The sequence below is a fragment of the Pezoporus flaviventris genome, unplaced genomic scaffold, assembly GCF_033815535.1.
Source record: "Pezoporus flaviventris isolate CSIRO_AGI_PZ_B2104156 unplaced genomic scaffold, CSIRO_AGI_Pfla_v1 ptg000277l, whole genome shotgun sequence".
Classification (NCBI taxonomy): Eukaryota; Metazoa; Chordata; class Aves; order Psittaciformes; family Psittacidae; genus Pezoporus; species Pezoporus flaviventris.
The window spans coordinates 24,503-45,550 of NW_026892824.1; the positions used below are offsets into that span (position 1 = coordinate 24,503).

The 21,048-nt window shown below is 66.1% G+C and overlaps 5 protein-coding genes across 8 annotated transcripts; 3 read left to right on the top strand and 2 right to left on the bottom strand.

Annotated features, from left to right (window-relative positions):
* The first annotated feature begins 659 nt into the window (after window positions 1–659).
* Window positions 660–2,743, top strand: INPP1 (inositol polyphosphate-1-phosphatase). The gene is made up of 5 exons (XM_061443017.1): window positions 660–934; window positions 1,049–1,109; window positions 1,186–1,386; window positions 1,459–1,633; window positions 1,709–2,743. Exons 1-5 carry the CDS (start codon window positions 731–733, stop codon window positions 2,199–2,201), a joined length of 1,134 nt encoding a protein of 377 aa, XP_061299001.1. The 5' UTR covers window positions 660–730; the 3' UTR covers window positions 2,202–2,743.
* A 30-nt stretch (window positions 2,744–2,773) lies between these two features.
* CD63 (CD63 molecule) lies at window positions 2,774–5,318 on the top strand. Its single transcript, XM_061443018.1, has 7 exons — window positions 2,774–2,916; window positions 3,891–4,079; window positions 4,332–4,406; window positions 4,507–4,602; window positions 4,684–4,827; window positions 4,903–4,986; window positions 5,139–5,318. Exons 1-7 carry the CDS (start codon window positions 2,851–2,853, stop codon window positions 5,202–5,204), a joined length of 720 nt encoding a protein of 239 aa, XP_061299002.1. The 5' UTR covers window positions 2,774–2,850; the 3' UTR covers window positions 5,205–5,318.
* Window positions 5,319–5,432: 114 nt separating this feature from the next.
* RDH5 (retinol dehydrogenase 5) lies at window positions 5,433–7,851 on the bottom strand. Its single transcript, XM_061443009.1, is given in 7 exon segments — window positions 5,433–5,677; window positions 6,116–6,197; window positions 6,199–6,280; window positions 6,350–6,581; window positions 6,584–6,607; window positions 7,071–7,391; window positions 7,790–7,851. Coding segments are annotated over 6 exon segments (957 nt in total). The 5' UTR covers window positions 7,384–7,391; window positions 7,790–7,851; the 3' UTR covers window positions 5,433–5,453.
* An 855-nt stretch (window positions 7,852–8,706) lies between these two features.
* Window positions 8,707–10,191, bottom strand: BLOC1S1 (biogenesis of lysosomal organelles complex 1 subunit 1). The gene is made up of 4 exons (XM_061443022.1): window positions 10,088–10,191; window positions 9,755–9,866; window positions 9,067–9,199; window positions 8,707–8,865 (listed from the first exon to the last, which is right to left on the bottom strand). Exons 1-4 carry the CDS (start codon window positions 10,146–10,148, stop codon window positions 8,755–8,757), a joined length of 417 nt encoding a protein of 138 aa, XP_061299006.1. The 5' UTR covers window positions 10,149–10,191; the 3' UTR covers window positions 8,707–8,754.
* A 1,568-nt stretch (window positions 10,192–11,759) lies between these two features.
* Window positions 11,760–20,715, top strand: ITGA7 (integrin subunit alpha 7). Of its 4 annotated transcripts, XM_061443005.1 has the most exons (26): window positions 11,760–12,029; window positions 13,118–13,245; window positions 13,324–13,403; window positions 13,483–13,732; window positions 14,243–14,374; window positions 14,484–14,603; window positions 15,584–15,791; window positions 15,871–16,064; window positions 16,160–16,248; window positions 16,330–16,457; window positions 16,684–16,779; window positions 16,856–16,917; window positions 17,010–17,179; window positions 17,444–17,614; window positions 17,731–17,843; window positions 17,926–18,121; window positions 18,187–18,270; window positions 18,357–18,436; window positions 18,519–18,596; window positions 18,700–18,802; window positions 18,884–19,060; window positions 19,150–19,233; window positions 19,422–19,535; window positions 19,612–19,710; window positions 19,789–19,914; window positions 20,533–20,715. In XM_061443005.1, exons 1-26 carry the CDS (start codon window positions 11,866–11,868, stop codon window positions 20,710–20,712), a joined length of 3,426 nt encoding a protein of 1,141 aa, XP_061298989.1. In that variant the 5' UTR covers window positions 11,760–11,865; the 3' UTR covers window positions 20,713–20,715. The 4 variants fall into 4 exon arrangements, with proteins under 4 accessions (XP_061298989.1, XP_061298990.1, XP_061298991.1 ...); XM_061443006.1 differs by lacking the exon at window positions 14,484–14,603 and having other exon boundaries at window positions 11,761–12,029; XM_061443007.1 differs by lacking the exon at window positions 14,243–14,374 and having other exon boundaries at window positions 11,761–12,029.
* The last annotated feature ends 333 nt before the right edge of the window (window positions 20,716–21,048 follow it).

The following is a 21,048-nucleotide window of genomic DNA, read 5'->3' on the forward strand; positions in this document are numbered from 1 at the left end:
CCGCCGCTCGGTACCGAGGGGGTTAAAGCGGCGCCGTGACGCGGCCCGTCCGGCCCCGCCCCACGGGCCGCCCTCCAGGAGCTGCGAGAGGCACCGGCCCCGGTAACGGCAAAGCGGGGGGGGGGGAGGGGGAGGGGGGGGATTGGGAATGGGCTCGGGACCCTCCCGGGGGCATCGCAGGTGGGGGAAGCAGAGAAGGGTGTCCCGGGGGGGGGCACAAGGGCTCCCCGGGACGGGGGGAACACGAGAGATCCGGGGGGGGGTCCCAGGATAGGTCTCGCTGTGGGGCGTCGGCCCAGTCACCTCTCACGGCTCCGAGGGCAGTGGGGACCTGTCCCCCCGGCCCTGCTGTGTCTTGTGGCCAGCCCCACGTCTTTGTCCCCCTGTCCCCATTCCCATGTCTCCACGTGTCCACATCCCCATCCCCATGTCCCTGTTTTCCCATGTCCCTATTTCCCCATGTCCCCACAGTCCCACGTCCCTACATCCATGTTCCCATATTCTCATGGCCCCATGACCCCATCCTCACATCACACGTCCCTACATCCCCACATCCAGGTCCCTACGTCCAAGCTGTGGCCTCTGGCATTGGGTGGGATCACTATAGCCAGGTCCCCACCCTGCCCAAACCCCAAAACCACTGGGCTGGGTGGTGGGGCCAGGCAGGAGGTGGGAGGCCACATCACCGCAGTGCAACGTCCCCTCAGCCCCGTGTCCCCCAGCCCTGGCCATGGCTGGGCTGCTCCAGGCCCTGGTGAGTGCCTCAGAGAAGGCTGCGGATATCGCCCGGCTGTGCCGGCAGGAGCAGCCGCTCTTCCAGCTCCTGGTGGCCGAGAAGACAGGACCTGACCGGAACCAGAGGTTTCTGCAGGACTTCAAGACGCTGGCAGATGTCCTCATCCAGGAGGTCATCAAGCATGACCTGGGGAAGGAGGTAGGGACGGGATGGGGTGGATGGCATAGAATGGCATGGCATGCCATGGGGTGGGACAGGGTGGGATGAGGTGAGGGCTCCCCCTGCGCTGCAGCTGAGCCATCCTGTCCCCAGTTCCCTGAGCTGCAGGGCCACATCCACGGTGAAGAGTCCAGCGAGTTCAGGAGCCCTGAGGGTGAGTCTGGGGGTGCAGCAGGGCTGAGGGGGGGCACCCCCACTCAGAGGTTGGTGCTGAAGCCAGGGCACCACAGGGGAGATGGTGACGGTGCGGGTGTGCGCCACCCCGGAGGACACGGCAGCGCTGCTGCTGGCGGTGCTGGAGCCTGAGCGCAAGGCCGCGGAGCTGCTGTCGGATGCTGTGCACCGTGACGTGGCACTGGCAGATGCGGCGGTGGCTGCTGTGGAGCTGAGCATCCCCCCACAGGACCTGGCCATCTGGATAGACCCCATCGGTGAGGGGGTGCTGGCACAGGCTGGGTCAGGATCCCCCCATCCCCATGGCTGAGCTCCGGCTTCACCCACAGACTCCACCAACGAGTACATCCGTGGGAGCGAGGATGTGGGCCCCATTGATGGCATTGCTCCAGCTGGGCTGTGCTCTGCACTGGTGCTCATCGGTGCCTACAACCGGCACACGGGCTGCCCTGTGCTGGGCGTCATCAACGAGCCCTTCTTCCAGCGGGACTGCAAGACACGCAGGTACCTGCACCATGGGCAGCACTGGGGTTAGCAGGACCCCACCGGTGCTTGCACTGAGGGTCCCCATCCCCACAGGTGGCAGGGCCGGTACCACTGGGGTGTTGCTTATGGGGACACGCGGCTGAGCTCACTGAGCCCCCCAGTATCGTCGCTGGTGCCACGCGTGGTGCTGAGCCGTGCTGAGGCACCAGCAGTGCGAGCAGCGCTGAAGCCTCTCTGCGGCGGGCGCCTGCTCTTCGCTGCTGGTGCCGGGTACAAGCTGCTCTGTGTCATCCTCGGGCTGGCGGACGTCTATGTGCTCTCGGAGGGCAGCACCTTTGCCTGGGACGCCTGCGCCCCTCATGCCATCCTGCGTGCCCTGGGCGGGGGGATCGTGGCCTTGGCAGGGGCCCTGCAGGTGCGGCGAGCAGGGGGCATCGGGACCCCCCCTGAGCTGGTATACAACTGCCCCATAGACGGGGTGGATGGGGCTGAGCGCTGGGCAAACTGCGGCGGCCTTGTGGCCTACGTGGACCCCCAGCACCTTGAGGCCGTGCTGGCCACGCTGGACACCATGCCGAGGCTCTGAGAGCATGGGGGCTGGGGGGTGGGTCACAGGGTGGCAGGACCAGGGTATAGGGTGTCTGGGACCAAGGGTGGTGGGTCACTGGATCGTCAGGTCGTAGAGTATAGGACATCAGGGATCTCTGAGTGCAGTGTATGAGGTGTCTGGTACCTCAGGGTGCAACTTACGGGGTGTCGGGGACCTCTGAGTGCAGGCTTTGGGGTTTTCAGGGGGTGGACCAAGGGTGGCAGGATGCTGGGACCCGGGGTGCTGTTGTGGGGTGTCCGGGATGCTGGGGATGCAGTTATGGGGTCCCAGCTGCGGTGTCTTTGTGATGGGAGCTCTGTGATACTCCCCTGCCCTCCAAAGTCCCCCATTAAAGCATCCCCCGCACCCGGTGTCTGTTCTGCTGGGGGGAGGGCGGGACCCGCGGGAGGGCCGGGCGGGACCGGGGCGGTGCCGGTGCTGCCCGAGGACTCGCCCCGGTCCCGTCACATGATCGCGGAGCGGGCGGTGAAGCAGGGGCGCCGGTGAGCGCCCGGGGACGGGAACGGGAGCGGGAGCGGGAGCGGAGCGGGAGGATAAGCATAAGCAGAGGAGGGGACAGGAACGGGAGCGGGGACAGGAACGGGAGCGGTACCGGGGCTGAGCGGCGGCTCCTGCAGGACGGGCCATGGCGGTCGAGGGCGGGATGAAATGCGTGAAGTTCCTGGTTTTCGTGTTCAACTTCGTCTTCTGGGTGAGTGCGGGGCCTGGGGTGGGGGGAACCGGGTGGGGAACCGGCGGGGAACAGGAGAGAAGCGGGAGGGAACCGGGGGAGGAGGACTCGGGGCCCGCCCCAGTCTCACGTCAGGCCGCGGCCCCTCTCGCTGGGAGACAGGGCACCCCGGGGTGGGAGGGGGGGTCCTGCCCGGTGCCCCCCGCCGCCATCAGTAGGTTCCAGGAGTAACGCGGCCGGTACCGGCGGTACCAGGGACACCATGGCCGGGGGGTGGCATACACACACACCCCCCCAGGGGGTGACCGGGACCCCGCGGTCTCTGCAGGGCTCCCGCGGCGGGGGTCAGGGGAAGGTTTGGGGAAGTCGGGGTGAGGAAGGAGGCGCCAACGGCCGAGGCGGGGAGTGGGGGCACAAACCGGAGCTTTCCTGGCGCCCCCTCCCCAGTGGGGAGTGACTCGTCCCGGTCCCCACCCGGTCCTGTGGGGCTGAGTCACCCCTGAAGGGCCTCGGGCCACCCGCCAGCGGCGGGGGGGGGGGGGGGGCGGGACGCGACTGAGACACCGGCGCCAGCCCCCCCCCCCCCCCCCCGACTCTCCCCAGGAGTGTTTGTGCAGCCGGGCCCGGCTCCGCGAACAAACAGGGGCCCGGGGGGGGGGAACCGAGGCCGGGCTGACACCTCCACACCCTGCCCTGGACCCCCAGCACCGGGGGGGGGGCTGGCGCTGGGCACCCTCCCCCGCAGCCTCTCCCCGTGGCGGGAAGGCTGCGCTTCATCCTGGACTTCCTAGTGTTCTGCAGCAGCCAGCACCGGGGGTGTCTGTCAATGGGGCAGGATCGGGCTCCCCATACCCCACTGCACCCCCAGAGCGTGCCTGGGACAGGAGGGCAAGGGGGTCCCTACTTTGAAGACAACCCCCCCGTCAAAGGGGGGATGCAGGTGCCCCCCCCATCGGAGGGGTCCCGGCTGCCCCCCAACGGCTCTGCCCCCCCAGGTGTGCGGCGTCGCCCTTGTGGCCATCGGGATCTACGCACAGGTGGCGCTGGATAAGGCGCTGGTGGTGAGCACGGCCTCAGCCGCTGGCACCCCTGTGGCCATCCTGGTCCTCGGCATCATCATCTTCTTCATCTCCTTCTTTGGCTGCTGCGGAGCCTGGAAGGAGAGTTACTGCATGGTCACCACGGTAAGCACCTGGACCCCCAAGACCACCGCAAACACCCCCCAGAGCTGCCCAAACACCCCTCAAACACTCCCCAAGACTCCCTCGCTGCACCCTGGAAGGAGAGTTACTGCATGGTCACCACAGTGAGTGCCCAGGCTCTCCAGACACCCCCAGAGACTCCCAAGAACCCACACTGCATCTTGACCCCCCCCTTTAACACCCACCCTGACTCCCCCCACTGCACCCTGACACCCCAACCTCCTCCCCCCACAGTTCGCCGTCCTCCTCAGCATCATCTTCCTGGTGGAGGTCGCCGCTGCCATCGCCGGATACGTCTTCAAGGACAAGGTAGGGATTAGCCGGGGGGGGGGGGGGAGGGGGGCACGGCCCCATCCAGGGGTGCTGGGACGCCTCTGACCCCCCCAGCCCTTCTGTGCCCCACCCCCAGGTGCGCTCAGTGCTCGAGGATGGGCTCTGGGATGCCATGAACAAGTATGGGGAGGACAAAGCCCTGACGGAGGCATTGGATGAGCTCCAGAGGAATGTGAGCAACGGGATGGAGGGGGGACACGTGGGAACCCCCCCTTGACCCACTGGGGACCCCACTGACCATCCCTCTCTGCAGTTCTCTTGCTGTGGAGCCAACAACTACACAGACTGGAGCAGCATCGAACGGTTCCGGGTGAACAACACAGTGCCTCAGTCCTGCTGCCGTGTCAACAGCACATCCTGCAACATGCACCCCAGCCCTGCCACCGTCTATGAGAACGTGAGACACCCCCAGCCCTCTGTGACCCCCCCAGGGTCCCCACAGCACCCCCCTGAGCCCCTCTGTGCCCCCCAGGGCTGCCTCCAGAGCATCGAAGCCTGGATGAAGAAGAACATCCTCATAGTGGCTCCTGTGGCTTTGGGAATCGCCTTCTTTGAAGTGGGATATGGAGCTGAGCCCCCCACTTCCATCCCCATGTGGGGGGCTGAGGCCCCTCTTCCATCCCCATGTGCAGGGCTGGCTCACCCCCCCAGCCTGGTGTATGGGGCTGAGCAAGGTGGACATCACCCCGTTCTCCTCTCTCTGTCTAGATCCTGGGCATCATCTTTGCCTGCTGTCTCATGAAGGGCATCCGCAGCGGCTATGAGGTCATGTAGCCCCCCCCCCCAGCTCCCACTGCTGCACACCAGGAGAGCTGTGGGGGGCTCTGCAGGACCCAACGTGCCAAAACCCTACCATAGCCTGGGGTTGGGAATAAAAGCTTCCATAGATCCCTGTGTCCCAGCACTGGGGTGGGATGTGGGTGGATCATTGAGCACGCAGGGCTGCGCCATGGTTCATGTGGCACCGGAGGGGGTGTTTTTATTGACAGCACTTGTGGGGGGAGCACAGCTTGGTCTGGGGGGTCAGCGGACGCGATGGGCAGGCTTGGGCAGGATGGTGGCCAGGACCAGGTCCACGATGCAGGTGGGAAGGTAGGAGGCGGGGAGCCAGAGCAGCTTGGCATCCCAGCCTGCACTGTAGCGGGTGCGTGGGTAGCGGGCGCTCAGTGCGTGCTCCATGCACCACGTCACCTTGGCCAGGTCCGTGTCACAGATGAGGTTCATGATGAAGCGCTGCACCTTGAGGTCTGGGGGGGGGAAAGGGAATGGGGTCTCAGGCACGGCGGTGCTGCGAGGGCTGGAGCAGCTCTGCCTGGAACCAGGCTGAGAGAGCTGGGCTGGCTTATCCTGGAGAAGAGAAGGCTCCTTAAGGGGAGACCTTAGAGCAGCTCCAGTGCCTAAAGGGGCTACAGGAAACCTGGAGAAGGGCCTGCAGGGACAGGACAAGGGAATGGTTTTAACCTGCCGAGGGGAGACTGAAATGAGATCTTAGGCAGAAGTTCTTCACCATGAGGATGTTGGGACATGGAATGGGTTGAACAGAGAAGGTTTGGATGCCCCATCCCTGGCAGTGTTCAAGGCCAGGCTGGAGCAACCCACTCTAGTGGAACTGGAGGAGCTTTAAGGTCCCTTCAACTCAAACCCTCCCCTCTGAGGGCCTCGGGGGATGCGTCTGTCCCACTCACACTGCTGGAAATAGTCCTCCCCATAGCTGAGGCGCGTCTCAGGTGCCAGCCGCTCCCAGAGCTGCCGCAGGGATCCCTCGATGGCTCTCCAGGTCCGTCACTGCTGTCTTGAAGAACCCAGGCTCCACAATGCTCACCTTGACCCCGAAGTGGTACATGTCACGCCTGCGGGATGCAGGGGGTCAGCGCCATGGGGCTGGGGATGCTGCTGGTGATGAGGGCTCTAGCACCCACCGCAGGCTGTCACTGAAGGCCTCGATGCAGTACTTGGACACACAGTAGCCACCGCCATTTGCTGCAAGGCGGCCCAGGACACTGGAGGTGTTGACCACACGGCCCCGCGCCCGCTTCAGCAGTGGCAGTAGCAGCAGCGTCACCTCGATGGCTCCAAAGGCGTTGACATCCATGACCTGGCGATAGTCCTCCAGCACCATCCACTCCGTGGGGCCGATGGGATTGGCCACTCGGCATTGTTCACCAGCCCAAAGAGACCTGGAGGGGGTGTGCCATGGGGGGGGGGGGGAGGGGGGGGCGCTAGCCCTGGTGTGTTCCCCCACTTGTCCATCCTGCCCTGGACCCCACACACCCCACAGCAGCACAACCAGTCGGGACCATCTTGCTCCATAGCCCTTCTTGAGCCAACCCTTATCCTCTGCCCTACTGGTATCCCCCTGCTCTGCCCTACAACACCTCATCAGGGACTCTGAATCCTGGGGACCCCCTGTGCCCCCTTATGGAGCTGCTTGTCTTGATCTATAGCATCCCTTGGTGGGTCCCATCCTCTTGTCCTACAGCACCCACCTCTCCTGAGACCACCCATCCTGCTCCTTACTGATGGACCTCATCCCATACCTCACAGGACCTCCCTGGCTCCGATCCTGCCCCCAGGTCTCATCCTGCCCCACAGACCCCATCCCACCCCATAGTCCCCGCCTCATGCCCCATCCCCACTCACCTCTGTCGCCCACCTCATTGCTCACCCACTCGATGGCGCAGCGGATGCTGTCAGGGCGGGTGAGGTCGAGCAGGGTGGTGCGGAGGTGCCCGGGGCAGCCGCGGCGCAGCGCCTCGGCGCCGGCGGGGGTGAGGCAGGCAGCGAGCACGCGGTACCCGCGCCGCGCCAGGCGCCGCGCCAGCAGCCGCCCGAAGCCGCTGTCGCAGCCCGTCACCAGCACAAACTTGTCCTGCACCGACGGCAGCGTCTGCCGGTCCCGCAGCAGCCACAGCAGCGCCCAGCACAGCACCGCCAGTGCCACCGTCAGCCACATCGTAGGGGCTGTGGGGCAGGGGGGCAGTGGGACTGGAGCCTCTACATTAGGGACCCCCCTGCCTCGGTCACCCCATCACCCATAAACCACAGTGGGCACCCCAAGGTCACTGCCCTGCCTCACACTATGGGGGTCATCACCCATAACAATACATGCCCCCTTCCAGCACCATCAGCAGCCACATTATGGGGGCTGTGAGGCAGGGGGGGACAGTGGGATTGGAGCCTCAACAGTAGAGACACCACGCCATAGTCACCCTCTGCACCACACCTTCAAGCTCATCGCCCATAAAGCCATGGCGGGCACCCCAAGGTCGCTGCCCTGCCCCACACTAGGTGGGTCAGGCCCCACACACGCACACAGGGAGGGTGGGGGAAAGGGGGCTGAGGAAGCTTCTCCCACCCACCTTGCTCCAGCTCCGGGCTCCCAGTGTCTGGATGGGATCAACCGGATGCGGTGTCAGCGCCTGGCCGGGACCCAGCAGTGACACGAGGGGGAGGAACTGAGGGGGTCCCTGCTGCTCCCCTCACCCCCATTTAACTCTGTCCCCCCCTGCCCTGCACTGGGAGGTGACCATCACCTTGGCATCTGAGACCCCCCAACCCACATAACCCCCCGAGTCAAGACAGCTTATGGGGGGCTGTGTCCCCCTCCAGGAGCCCCTTCTGGGGGTTCTTAGTGGGGGGTCAGGGCCCCCCCATTGCCCCCAGAAGTGGGTGCTGTTGGGGACTCTGGTGAAGGGACCCCAAAGCCAGGTGCTGCAGGGGACAGGCAGCTCCCCCTGCCCAGGCAGGGCACTAGCGGCTATGGGGTAGCCCCCCAGGTCCCCCAGGCTGGGTTGGGGTGGAGAGAGGACCCCACCCCCTATATTCCCCCTACCTTCGGTGGGGCAGCACCTGCAGCTGCGGCAGTGGCTCTGGTTTGAGTGACCCGGGGGGGGGGGGGGGGGGGGGGCGGCCACGGCTGCTCCTCCCTTGGTGCTGCAGCCAAAGTCCCCCCTCCCCCCGGGCTGGGTGCAGCTCCGGGGGGGGGGGGTTAATGGGGTGCATGGGGGGCACTGGAACACCCCTCACCATGTTGGGGTCTCTCATTATGAGTGGAGCCTGGGGGAGGTGCTGAAGGCAGCCCCCCAGGCACACAGATCCCCCCAGGTGCCCTTTGCAGCCCCCCAAGGTGGGGGGGTGGGGCCGAGCTCGCGGGGGGGGGGGGAGGTGGGGGATTAGAGCCTCAGGCCCGAAGGAGCCCTTTGTCCTGGAGCAAGAGGGGCCTCAGGGCTTAGTGCTAAAGAGGATGAGGAGGCTTAGGAGGGGGCCACGGCACAAGCAGCCTTTATTGCGGGGGGGGGGGGGGGTCGGTCGGGACCCGGGGGTGTCAGGAGCAGGGTGGCTGGAGCTGTCCCTTGTACACGTACTCCAGCGCGGTGGCAATGGTCCTCATGTCCATCTCGATGCTGCGCGCCCAGTTCTCCACGTCACCAATCTCCTGTGGGATAAGGGGGAGGAATGTCAATGGGATTTTGGGATCACCCCCTCTTCCATCAACCACTGATGTTGGGACCCCCCCAGCACATGGTGACACCAGAGATGCCGCATCCCTCTGTGTATCTCAAAGGGAATCCCAGCTCCCTGGGTATGGGGTGACACCCCCTGCTCTATGGCAGTGGGGGGGAGGGGGGGCCCCCACCTTGAGGGCCTGGTTGAAGTTCTCCACCATGGTGATCCATTGCCCTGTCTGCTTGGCAAACTGTGCTGCCTGGATTTGCAGTGTCTTCACCTCGTGGTCCAGCTTCCGCTGGTTCACATAGGCCTGTGCCACGCTGCGGGGGGAGCACGGAAGGGGACATTGCGTGAGTAGTCCCAAGGAGAGGATTTGGGTGGGAAAAGGCTTTCGGGGTACCCAGGCTGGGTTTTGGGGGGGTCTCTGCCCCGGATGGGGGGGGTTATAGGGATGCAGGGATCAACAGATGCAGATTTGGGAGTGGGGTCCCTGGGGAGGAGGTTTGGGGGGTGAAGGGGCACCAGTGTTGGGGTGTACCAGTGTTGGGGGGCTCCCTGTTTCAAAAGGGGAAAAGGGTCTGGGGGGACTCAGGGGGAGCCCACATGGTGGGGATAAGGGTTGGGGGCTCCCAAGGAGCTTCAGGGGCCCCATTGCTCACCCCATGCTGAGGTGATCCCTATGGGTGTGTCCCTATGGGGGTCCCTTTGCTCACCCCACGTTGAGGTGATCCCTATGGGAGTGTCCCTATGGGGGTCAGGTTGCTCACCCCACGTTGAGGTGATCCCTATGGGAGTGTCCCTATGGGGGTCAGGTTGCTCACCCCACGTTGAGGTGATCCCTATGGGAGTGTCCCTATGGGGGTCCCGTTGCTCACCCCACGTTGAGGTGATCCACCAGCGCCTCTGTGAGCCGAGTGGCGGCCGCGATTGCCTCCCTGCGCCTCCGCTCTGCCGTGACGTCACAGGGGCGGCGTGACGTCACCGCGGCTGACGGTGACATCACACCTTGCCGATCCGCCCCCTCCTGCCCCCAATATCCCAGCCGCCAGTCTTCCCTCCCCCCCTCCCCCCCCCCCCCCCCCCCCCCCCCCCGCCCTGACGGAGAGCCCCGCCAGCCAATGGAGTTTCCCCCCGCGCAGAGCGGCAGCCGCCGGTGCCAATCAGAAGCTCCCCGCCCCGCGGTTGCCATGGGGACGGGGCGGGCTCACCCTGCAGCTCGCGCCGCTCGCTCTGCCGCGACTGATGCTCCTTCAGCAGCCGGGACAGCATGGCGGCGGAGACACGTGACTGTGGCCTCCGCGTCACCGGCACGTGACCCGCGCCGCCCGCCCCCTGAGGGGCCTCCATGGCGGGTGAAGGCGTGTATGGGACCTATGGGGGTCTATAGTTGCCTATGGGGCTTTATAGGGGCCTATGGGGGGGATATGGGGGTCTATAGGGGAGAATACAGGGGTCTGTCGGTGTCTGTGGGGGGGATACAGGGCTCTATAGGGGGTCTGTGGGGGTATACAGGGCTCTATAGGGGCCTCAGATAATCCCACGTTTCCTTCCCAGCCAGACCTGCTGGCGTTACTCTGGAATACCCGCACGGACATTGCGTCCTAATGCCGGGAACTGGGATTTGTGCGCCAGCAGCTAATGGGATGGGGCTGTACAAAGAGCTCCTGGCAGTGGAGCAGGGCTGCGGCGTTCCCAAAGGAGAGCTGGCAGCATTCCAGCATCTCGGAGCTCACCAGCTTCAGGATGCTGCAGCAGGAGGAGAAGACCTCCTCATCCCCTTGGCTGGGAGTGGAGGGAATATACTGGATTCTTCCTATGGATTCAGCTACTTGTACCATTGGGAGGGATCCAGGAGCTTGAGCCAAAGATAAAGCAGTGAATGGGTAAAAATAACCCCATGTGTTCCCACTCCAGTTACACAGACACATCGGTGCCTTTCCCAGCCTCGGGAACGGCGAAGGAGCGGATCCTGCCATTGCCAACCTGTGCAGGGTTTGGGGGCAGCTGCTCCCTGCAGAAGGGGTTTGGGATTTGCCAGGATAACGGTCAGCGCCACTCCCGACATTCCTGTCCTTCCCTGTAGCGGAATGAGACTCCGGTGCTGGGGGGAGAAGCGGGGGGGGGGGGGGGGGAGGGTTCGCACCTCTCCCAGGGGCGTGGCAGGGTGAGCTTCCCTGGGGCGGTGGGATGCATCCATGCGTGTCCCGAGAGGAATTATGGGATCTGCACCATGCATGGCTCCAGTGTCCATCGTCCCCTCCTATGGATGGGGCTGCTCCGAGGGGTTCATCCTCACTCCCTGTTCCAAGCTCCTGCTTTGAGCCTTGTGGGGATCCTGCAGCATATCCTGTGGGATCCCCTCATCGCTCTGGGAATGTTCCCAACCAGGCGTTCTCGGGGGGGGCTCTGACTCCCCCAAACCCCTTGTGCTCCCTGCCATTCCCAACTCCTTGTCCCACTCATCCCGATGCCTGAACGCCCCCCCAGGGAGCGGGTCTGGTCCCATCCCAAGCAGGGATCGGCTCTTTCCCACGGCGGGAATGTTGGGAAGGAGGAACAAGGGGGGGGATGCTCGGGAGGCGGCACGGACCTGCTTGGCTCGGGGGGGAATTCCTATTCCTGGAGCCTTCACAAGGCCAAAGGCTCCGGGAGAGCGGATAAAAATAGCCGGGAGCTGGGAAATGTGACGGGACCCCCCTTACCGCCCCCCAGAGCCGCTCCGGGGGACCCCGACCCTGCGCAGGGTCCCGGGACAGGAGGGGTGCAGTGCGCTGTGATCGGGGGTATCAGCTCCATGCCGGGTGCGGGGGGATCCGGTGCCCGGTGCCGCCTCTGCCCCGCGCGGTGTCAACGGTGACCGCAGCCCCGCGGGCGGGGCGGGGGCGGGGGGGCCGGGCCGTTGTTCCTGGTATCCCCGGACTCCTGCCGGGGCCAGAGCGGCGGGACCGCAGCGGGCGGGGCCGGCGCTCCCGGTGCTGCCAGGGCCATGGTGGGCGCTGTCCGGCTCTGGCCGCTCTGGCTGTGGTTGCTGCCCGCCGCCGCCTTCAACCTGGACACGGGCAGCGCCGTGCTCAAGGACGGTGCCAGCGGCAGCTTCTTCGGCTTCGCCGTGGCGCTGCACCGGCAGCTGAGCCCCGAACCCGCGGGTTGGTGAGTGTGGGGAGACCGGACACTCGGAACGGGGCTGGGGACAGCGCGGGTCCTGTCGGCCCCGTGTCCCCCCTCACTGGGGTCTGTGTCCCACTCTTCGGGTCCGTGTCCCCCCATTGGGGTCTGTGTCCTCCTCCCTCGGGTCCGTGTCCCCCCATTGGGGTCCGTGTCCCCCCTCATTGGGGTCTGTGTCCCCCCACTGGGGTCCGTGTCCCCCCCATCGGATCCGTGTCCCCCGTGCTCAGTCGGGGACGCCCCTCCACTCCCCGGGACACCGGAGGGGGAACTGGCTCCTGCTCCACGTGGGTTTTGGAAGGCTGAGATTCACCCCCGAGGGGACGGGCACCGGGGGGTGTTTGGGGGGAGAGATTTGGGGGCCCAAAGCATCGAGCACAGGGAACCCCCCCAGGCTGGGGCTGGGCTCCCCCCGGGAGATGCCGCCGCCTCCACGGTGCCATTGAGCTGCCGAACACCCACACTGCGTGCCAGCACGGGCACCGGTGGCACCAGGACCCCCCACCCCGTGTCCCATAGACCCCAGTGCCGGTGTCCCACTGGGGCTGGCACTGGTAGCGCTGGCACTGGCGCACGGTGTGGTGGTGCCATGGCCCCGCCAGCTCCCTCCATGTTTGGGCATGTCGCAGACGGGTTATTTTGAGTGAATTCCAGGTTATTTTTACCAGCCCCGGGCCCGAGGCCATTGTGTGCCCCCCCCCCCCCGGTCGCGATGTGGGGCTGGGGTGGCACCGAAGCCGCCAAGACCACTGTGGAGCCTTCAGCACAGCTGCAGCAAGCCCCAGCCCTTAGGGTCCCCAACCTGCGGCACCAAGGGACAGGGAATGGCAGGGTTTGGGGCTGCATCACCCACACGTGCACTGAGGCTGGGCAATGGGGCTGCAGCTGCTGCGGGGGCGGTTGGCACTGGGTGGGCACTGGCACTGTGTGAAATCAATGCAGGGGCACTGGGACAGCTGCAGGGGACATGGTGCCCCATAGACACACAACAGTGATGTCCCAGGCCCCCCATACACATACACTGATAGGGACCCACCCTCCCACACACACTGATGGGGTCCCCCCTGTCCCAGGCTGCTGGTGGGGGCCCCACAGGCACCAGCGCTGCCCAGCCAAGGTGCCAACCGCACCGGGGGGCTCTTTGCCTGCCCCCTGACCCTGGAGCCCTCCGACTGCTGGCGGGTGCCCATTGATGATGGAGGTTAGTGGATGCCCCCTCCTTTGCCCCCCAACCCCATAGTGGGGTAGGTGTGGGGCTGACGCTGTCTGTCCCTGACAGTGGACCTGGAGCGGGAGAGCAAAGAGAACCAGTGGCTGGGGGTGAGCGTGTCAAGCCAGGGCGCCGGCGGGAAGATTGTGGTGAGTGTTGAGACCCTCCCCAAGCCCCACTGATGCCATTGACCCCCCTGGCCCCACTGATGCCCCTGTCCCCCTGCAGACCTGCGCGCACCTGTATGAGGCACGGCACCGCGTGCGGCAGCCGCTGGAGACCCGGGACGTGCTCGGCCGCTGCTTCGTGCTGGGCCAGGACCTGCGGGACGAGCCTGAGGGCGGTGACTGGAGCTTCTGCCGGGGGCGGCCGCAGGGCCACGAGCAGTTCGGGTCCTGCCAGCAGGGCCTGGCCGCGGCGTTCAGCCCCGACCGCCTCTACCTCCTGCTGGGAGCACCCGGCACCTACAACTGGAAGGGTGAGAGCGGGGAGAATGCCGGTGGGAGCGGGTAGGAGCGTGGTCTGGGCAGGGGGATGTGTATGGGAGAGGGTTAGCTGGGGGTGAGCGTGAACATGTGGGCGTGAACATGAATGTGAGCACATGTGGATGTGAGCATGCGTGTGTGTGAACACAATACAGGTGTGAGCACATAGCTGCATGCATGCAATTGGCGTGAGCACATGTATGTTCATGCTGGGTGTGAGCACGCGTGTGTGTGAGCATGTGGCAGCACACATGCTGTGGATGTGAGCACGTGTGTGTGTGCACGTGTGTGCATGCACGTGTGTGCATCCTGGGTGTGAGCACATATGGATGTGTGTATGCTACAGCTGGGCGCAAGCACACACGTATGTGTGTGCATGCCACATGAGTGTGCACGTGTGTCAGCTGTGCGTGCCTCTGTCCGTGGGGGGTGGTGCCCGCTGCCCCCGGCATGCACAGAAGGGGGGGGTCCCTGGGTGCTGCCCCCCCGCGTTGGGCTCGCAGGGACCCTGCGCGTGGAGCTGCTGCCTCAGAGTCCCCCGGACCCGCTGCGCTTCGACGACGGCCCCTACGAGGCGGGGGGGGAGAAGGAGCAGGACCCCACGCTCATTCCTGTGCCCGCCAACAGTTACCTGGGTAGGGACGGTTGCGGCGCGGGCGCGGCACCGGGGATTCCCCCCCCCGAGCCGGCCCCGCCGCCGCCAGAACCGGCCCTGGTGACCGCGTGTCCCCGCGGCCCGTGCAGGGCTACTCTTCGCGACCGGCGTCGGCGGCTCCGAGCCCGACCAAGTGGTCTACAGGAGCGCGGCGCCCGGCGAGACCGTGCCCGGCGCTGCCGCGGACCTGCCCCACAATAGCTACGTGGGTTCGTAACGCCCGTGTGCCACCCCCCCCCCCCCCCCGGGCCCGTGTGCTCCGGTGTGTGCCCCCCCCCGTGTGTCTCCGTGTCTGTGGAAGGGAGAGAAGTGGAGCTGCCGGCAGGGCTTGCAGCACGCATGGGCACACACATGGCACCGTACAGATGTGTCCCATTCAGATATGTGTCCCCATAGACACTACAGACGTCTCTGTGCATGTATCCCAGTACAGACATGTCTCCCTGCGTCTCCATGCACGTGTCGTCCCCCCCATGCATACATATAGCCATGTCCCTATACCCACGTGTCCCCACACACATGCACCCAGAACCTCCTCGTGCACGCTCACATCCAGCACCACCCCCTTGCATGTTTGTGTGTGTCCCCTTGTGCACACCTCTGGAATGCTCGGTTATGCACATGTGTGGCTGCCCCCCTGCATGCTCCCCCACACACACTGTGTGTCCCACAGGGGTCCCCTGTTCCTGTTCTGTGTCTATTGTGGTGCCAGGGCTGGGGGAGCCCCACTAGGCTGGGGGGCTGTCAGTGCCTGGAGTGATTCCCCCCCACGCCCCCAGCACCTACCATCTCCCGCATGTCCTCCCCCGAGGTGTCTCTGCATGGGGGGGTGCACAGAGCCCGTGGGGGGACTTGGGGGGCTCCGTGGGGGGGCCGCGCACGGCAACTGCTGCATATGGGGCAGAGGTTTGCAGCCTCACACTGGGGTGGGAGGCTGTGCTGCTCTCCGGGGGGGACACACATGGATCCAGCCCCAAATATTACATTCTTCCACCCCAGATCTTCCCTCCTGGCAATTGGGATCCTGCCCCCCCCCCCCCTTCCCCCAGCACAGAGAAGGGAAACTGAGGCACGGGCAGAGTTCCCCATTCCCACCCAACGGACCCCCAGGGCATGAGGCGGCGGCGGGGGGGGGGGGGGGGTGGGAAGGGTCCGGCACCGACACCGCGTCCGCCCTCCTCCCCCACAGGGTTCTCGGTAGCGTCGGGGGCGGGGCTGACGCGGCGGCGGGAGCTGAGCTTCGTCACCGGCGCCCCCCGTGCCAACCACACCGGAGCCGTCGTCATCCTGCGCCGCGACAGCGCGAACCGGCTGGTGCCCGAGGCCGTGGTGCCGGGGCAGCAGCTCAGCTCCGCCTTCGGGCACAGCGTGGCCGTGCTGGACCTCAACAGCGACGGGTGAGGGGGGGAGGGGGAAGGGGGATCCGTACTCGTCCCCTCAGCACCCCCAATAGTGACAGAGCCGCGGGCCCCGCAGGTGGCTGGACCTGGCGGTGGGGGCCCCCCACTTCTTCGAGCGCCAGAAGGAGATCGGGGGCGCAGTCTACGTCTACATCAACCCCGCGGGGCGCTGGGACGCCGCCACACCCGTGCGCCTCAACGGCACCCGCGGCTCCATGTTCGGCATCGCCCTCAGCACCGCCGGGGACCTCAACCACGACGGCTTCGAGGGTGTGGACCCGGCCGGACCCTGATGAGGGGCGCATCCCATAGAGGGGTGTCCCCCCCCACCCCACCCCATTCCCTGCCCTTGCCCCCCCCCCCAGACCTGGCCGTTGGAGCCCCCTTCGACGGCGCCGGCAAAGTCTACATTTACCACGGCAGCAGCCTGGGCATTGCGGCCACACCGGCACAGGTGTGTGGGGGAGTGCTGTCCCGGGGAGGGGGGCATTGCCCATCGTCTGCCTCCCCAGTGTCACCACGGGCCCTGTTGCAGGTGCTGGATGGGGAGGCTGTGGGGGTGACAGCATTCGGGTACTCGCTCTCGGGGGGGCTGGATGTGGATGGGAACCTCTACCCCGACCTGCTTGTGGGATCCCTCTCGGACACTGTGGTGCTGTACAGGTGGGTGCCCCTTCAAGGGTGTCCCATCCCGAACCCCCCATCCCTGAGACCCCTATTCCAGAGCACCACATCCCTGAGCAACCCCCATCACCTCCATCATGGCCTCCCCTTACCGCCGACCCGAGCCTCCCCTGGCCTGGGGGGTTCCCGGTGCAGGGTTCGGGGTGCCCGGGGCGGGGGGGGGGTGGTGGTGTCCCATCCTGTCCCCCCCGTTTCTCCCCGGCAGAGCCCGCCCCGTCGCCCACGTCTCCCGCAATGTGACACTGGACCCTCCCAACATCGACCTAGAGCAGAGCAACTGCCGGCACCAGGAGGGCGTCTGGTGGGTACCCCCCGATCCCCCCCCCGTACCCATCTGTACCCCTACAGTGGCCCCCGGCTCACTCGCTGCCCCCCAGCGTGGACGTCAGCGCCTGCTTCAGCTATACAGCCACTCCCGGCAGCTTCGGCCCCCGCCTCGGTGAGCGCCGGGGGGAGCAGTCCCTGTGCCCCACCCCGTCCCCCGGCAGGACCAGGACCCGCCTGGCACTGCGGCCGTCCCTGTGCCCCCAGCGCTGCAGTACGTGTTGGAGGCGGACGCGGAGCGGCGGCGCCTCGGCCACACTCCCCGCGGTGTCTTCCTGAGCCGCCGCAGCTCGGACCCTGAGCACCAGTTCTCCGGCATCGTGGAGCTGCCGCGGCAGCAGGCGCGGGTCTGCGTCACTGCCACCTTCCAGCTCCAGGTGGGGCCCAGCCCATCCCCTTCCCCATCCTCATCTGCATCCCCCTCCCTGTTCCACATCATCTCCATCCTATTTGCATCCCTATTCCCATCATCATCCCTATCCCCACCTCCGTCTTCATAGAATCATTTAGGTTGGAAAACACCTTTAAGACTGTTGAGTTCAACTGTAAACCTCATCCTTGTTTCCATCCCCATCCATATTCCCATGCCAACCCCACCCTACCCTGTGCCTCCATGGCTCCCCTCACCCTCATTCCCACAGGACAACATCCGTGACAAGCTGCGCCCCATCACCATGACCCTGGCTTATGGCATCCATGGAGGTGGGGCCACGCGTCTGCACCAGGATTCAGCGCGGCTCCGCCGGGCCTCAGTCCTGCCACCACTGTCACCTGTGCTAAGCCCACAGCAGCCCAACAGCCACCGCACTGAGGTGGGTACTGGCCACATTCCTCCTTTGCGCTCCATGGGTCCCATTACCTGGAGCATCCCTGTTCCTGCTCCATGGGTCTCATTGCCTGGAGCATTCCTCTGCCCCCATGTCCCCAGGTTCACTTCCTGAAGCAGGGCTGTGGGGATGACAAGATCTGCCAGAGCAACCTCCAGCTCCACTTCCAGTTCTGCGCCCGCCTTGGGGATGCTGAGTTCCTGCCACTGCCGTGGTGAGGGGGGGGACACGGTGGGTGCTCACACCACAGAGTGCCGGGGACACCCCGGGGGGGTCTCACAGTGGCTCTGCTGCAGGGGGGACGATGGTGCCGCCATCCTCGCCATCAGCGACCAGAAGGACGTGGCCCTGGAGATCCACGTCACCAATGAGCCCTCGGAGCCAGCAGAGCCGCAGCGGGATGGGGACGACGCACACGAGGCGCTGCTCAGCGCCTCCTTCCCCCCCGAGCTGCCCTACTCTGCCCTGCGCCATGATGAGGGGCAGCCCACGGTGTGCATGCGGGTGCTGGGGGGAGGGTCGCTATGGGGCGGGGGGCTCAGTTCTCTGTCCCCCAGGAGAAGCCGGTGCTGTGTCTCGCCAACCAGAACGGCTCCCGTGTGGAATGTGAGCTGGGGAACCCCCTGCGGCGCGGGGCCGAGGTGGGTGCAGCCCCCCTGAGAACCCAATCCTGCTCCCCCTGTCCTGCCCCCCAATCCTGCCCCTCTCACCCTTCCTCTGCCCCCAGGTCCGGTTCTTCCTCATCCTCAGCACCTCAGGCATCACGCTCCAGACCACAGACCTGGCGGTGGAGCTGGTGCTGTCCACGTGAGCCGTAGCCATGGGCACATCACGGGGGGAGGACTTGGGGTGATGTCCCCCCCCCATAAACCCCCATTGCTCTCCACAGCATCAGCGAGCAGCCAGGGCTGGTGCCAGTGGTGGCTCGTGCACGCGTGGTCATCGAGCTGCCACTCTCAGTGACCGGGTGAGTGCAGGTGGGGACCCCCCATTGTCCCCATAGTGTGGATGTGGGTCCAGGAACCACCCCCGGCCCTGCCCTGACCCCCCCTCCCTCGTTGTCCCCATAGCGTGGCGGTGCCCCCACGGCTCTTCTTTGGCGGCACCGTGCGGGGGGAGAGTGCCGTAAAGCACGAGAGCCAAGTGGGCAGCGCCGTGCGCTTCGAGGTGACGGTGAGTGCCCGTCCGGGGGAGCCCCACCGCCCGCCCTGCACTCACTGATGCGCCAGCCCTGCTGATGCCATGACTTCCCAGGTCTCCAACCGGGGCCAGTCGGTGAAGACGCTGGGCTCAGCCTTCCTGACGCTGCTCTGGCCCCATGAGCTCCCCAACGGGAAGTGGCTCCTGTACCCGCTGCACATGGAGTTGGTGGTGGCCCCGGGGCAGGGGCTGCCCTGCAGCCCTGCCGCCAACCCCCTGCGCCTGGCGCTGGTACGGCCGCTGCCATGGGGACGCGCCGGTGCCTGCCTGGCTCCTGCTGCTCCCACCCCATTCGCAGCCTTATCCCCCCTCTCCTGCAGGAGCCCCAGGGGCAGCCAGAGCAGTCCACGCCAGGGGCCTGGTGGGTGCCAGCAGCCGCCGAGAGGAGGAGGAATGTCACGTTGGTGAGAGGGGGGAACCCGGTTATGGGGTGAACCCGGTTATGGGGTGCCCCTATTCAGGGGGTGCACTTATCCTTGGGGTACCCCTGCTTAGGGTACCATGGGGTAACCCTGGCCTGAGGTGCCTCTGTTCATGGGGTACCCCATTCCTGCGATGCCCCTGCTGGTGTCTTGTCTGACTCCCTCCACAGGACTGTGCCCAGGGCACCGCACGCTGCCGGCCATTCCGCTGCCCATTGCCCAGCTTTGAGCGCGCGGCCATGCTGAGCGCCCGTGGCCGCCTCTGGAACGGCACCTTCCTGGAGGTGGAAGCCTTGGGACAGGCATGGGGACAGGGATAGGGACAGGGATGTGGCCGGTGCTCACCCCCCCGCCTTGCAGGAGTTCCTGGCTGTCACCTCGGTGGAGCTCATCATCCGCGCAAGCGTCTCGGTGACCTCCTCCATCAAGAACCTGGTGCTGAGGGATGCGTCGGTGAAGGTCCAGCTCCACCACACCTGGACCAACTACCCCCCCGTACCCCCCCTCCCATCCCGCTGACCCCTGTCCCCTCCACAGATCCCCGTCAGCATCTACCTGGACCCCAGCGCGGCAGTGGCGGGCGGCGTGCCCTGGTGGGTGATCCTGCTGGCGGTGCTGGCCGGTGTCTTCCTCCTGGCGCTGCTTGTGGCCGGGCTCTGGAAGGTGAGCGGCAGGGATAGGGTCTGGCAGCAAGAGGTAGCCCCTGCCTGAGGTGTGGGGTCCCCTGGGGGTGCTGTGCCACACTGTGCCGTGCTGGGCCACACAGTGGTGTGCCACGCTGGGCCACACTGTGTCACTCTGTGCCATGCAGGGCCATGCAGTGGTGTGCCACACAATGCTGTGCCACGCTGTGCTGTGCCACACTTTGCAGTGCTGTGCCACCCCTGCCATGCCACCCCAGAAATGCCATGCCAGCTGTGCCATGCCACCCCATGCTATGCCATGCCACCCAGCCATTCCATTCTTTGCCAGCCCATGCCATGCCACTCAGCCATGCCATGTCATGCCATCTCACCCAACCTTTCCATTCCATTTTATGCCATACCATGGCACCCACCCACCCTGTTCCATGCCAGCCTACAACACATGGCACGTGGTGGCTGTGCAGCCCATGCATGCGTATGGTGTGTGTGTGTGCGTACACGTGGTCTGTGTGCGGGGCCACGGGGCTGTGCTGGTGCGGGTCACTCTGAGCCTCACGGCGGGCACCAAGCACGTCTGGGGCTGGGCGCAGGGGTCGCGGCGCGGTCCCCGGGACAGCCGTGATGCCGTGTGCCGCAGGCCGGGTTCTTCCGCCGGGCGCGGGCGGTGCCACCGGCGCTGCCGCAGCACCACGCGGTGAAGATCCCACGGGAGCAACGGCCACAGTTCCGCGAGGAGAAGACGGGGACGATCCAGCGCAAGGAATGGGCAGCGCTGAGCGACGGCGGTGATGGCCGCGTCACCCCCAGCTCCGCGTGACCCCGGGACGTGCGACCCCCCCGGGGGATGGAGCCGCGGCGGCGGCACCGGGAAGGGGCATCGCCCCGCGGCGATGCTCGACCCAATAAAGCAGCAGCCCCGCCATGGGGGCACCAACGACGGCGTCCACCATGAGGAGCGTGGCGAAGGGGGCAGGGAGCCGCCATGATGGGTGTGGCGAAAGGGGTGGGAGCCGCCATGATGGGTGTAGGCAAGGGGGAGCCGCCATGATGGGAGCGGCCGTTTCGGCGTGTGACCGTGCTGCAGCGGCAGGGCCGGGCTCTGCGTGCTGAGACAACGAGGCGCGTCCCCGCCCCGGTCCCGGCTCCGATCCCT

Excerpts from the sequence above, each read along its gene's own strand:
- CD63 (XM_061443018.1), top strand. The coding sequence starts at position 2,851 with ATGGCGGTCGAGGGCGGGATGAAATGCGTGAAGTTCCTGGTTTTCGTG. Across the intron at positions 4,407-4,506 it reads GATACGTCTTCAAGGACAAG|GTGCGCTCAGTGCTCGAGGA; the intron begins GTAGGGATTAGC and ends CCCCACCCCCAG. Across the intron at positions 4,828-4,902 it reads CTGCCACCGTCTATGAGAAC|GGCTGCCTCCAGAGCATCGA; the intron begins GTGAGACACCCC and ends TGTGCCCCCCAG.
- BLOC1S1 (XM_061443022.1), bottom strand. The coding sequence starts at position 10,148 with ATGCTGTCCCGGCTGCTGAAGGAGCATCAGTCGCGGCAGAGCGAGCGG. Across the intron at positions 9,200-9,754 it reads GTGGATCACCTCAACGTGGG|CGTGGCACAGGCCTATGTGA; the intron begins GTGAGCAACGGG and ends CTCCCCCCGCAG. Across the intron at positions 8,866-9,066 it reads ACTTCAACCAGGCCCTCAAG|GAGATTGGTGACGTGGAGAA; the intron begins GTGGGGGCCCCC and ends CTTATCCCACAG.
- ITGA7 (XM_061443005.1), top strand. The coding sequence starts at position 11,866 with ATGGTGGGCGCTGTCCGGCTCTGGCCGCTCTGGCTGTGGTTGCTGCCC. Across the intron at positions 12,030-13,117 it reads AGCCCCGAACCCGCGGGTTG|GCTGCTGGTGGGGGCCCCAC; the intron begins GTGAGTGTGGGG and ends CCCCTGTCCCAG. Across the intron at positions 16,780-16,855 it reads CGGCACCAGGAGGGCGTCTG|CGTGGACGTCAGCGCCTGCT; the intron begins GTGGGTACCCCC and ends GCTGCCCCCCAG.
- INPP1 (XM_061443017.1), top strand. The coding sequence starts at position 731 with ATGGCTGGGCTGCTCCAGGCCCTGGTGAGTGCCTCAGAGAAGGCTGCG. Across the intron at positions 935-1,048 it reads AGCATGACCTGGGGAAGGAG|TTCCCTGAGCTGCAGGGCCA; the intron begins GTAGGGACGGGA and ends TCCTGTCCCCAG. Across the intron at positions 1,387-1,458 it reads CATCTGGATAGACCCCATCG|ACTCCACCAACGAGTACATC; the intron begins GTGAGGGGGTGC and ends CTTCACCCACAG.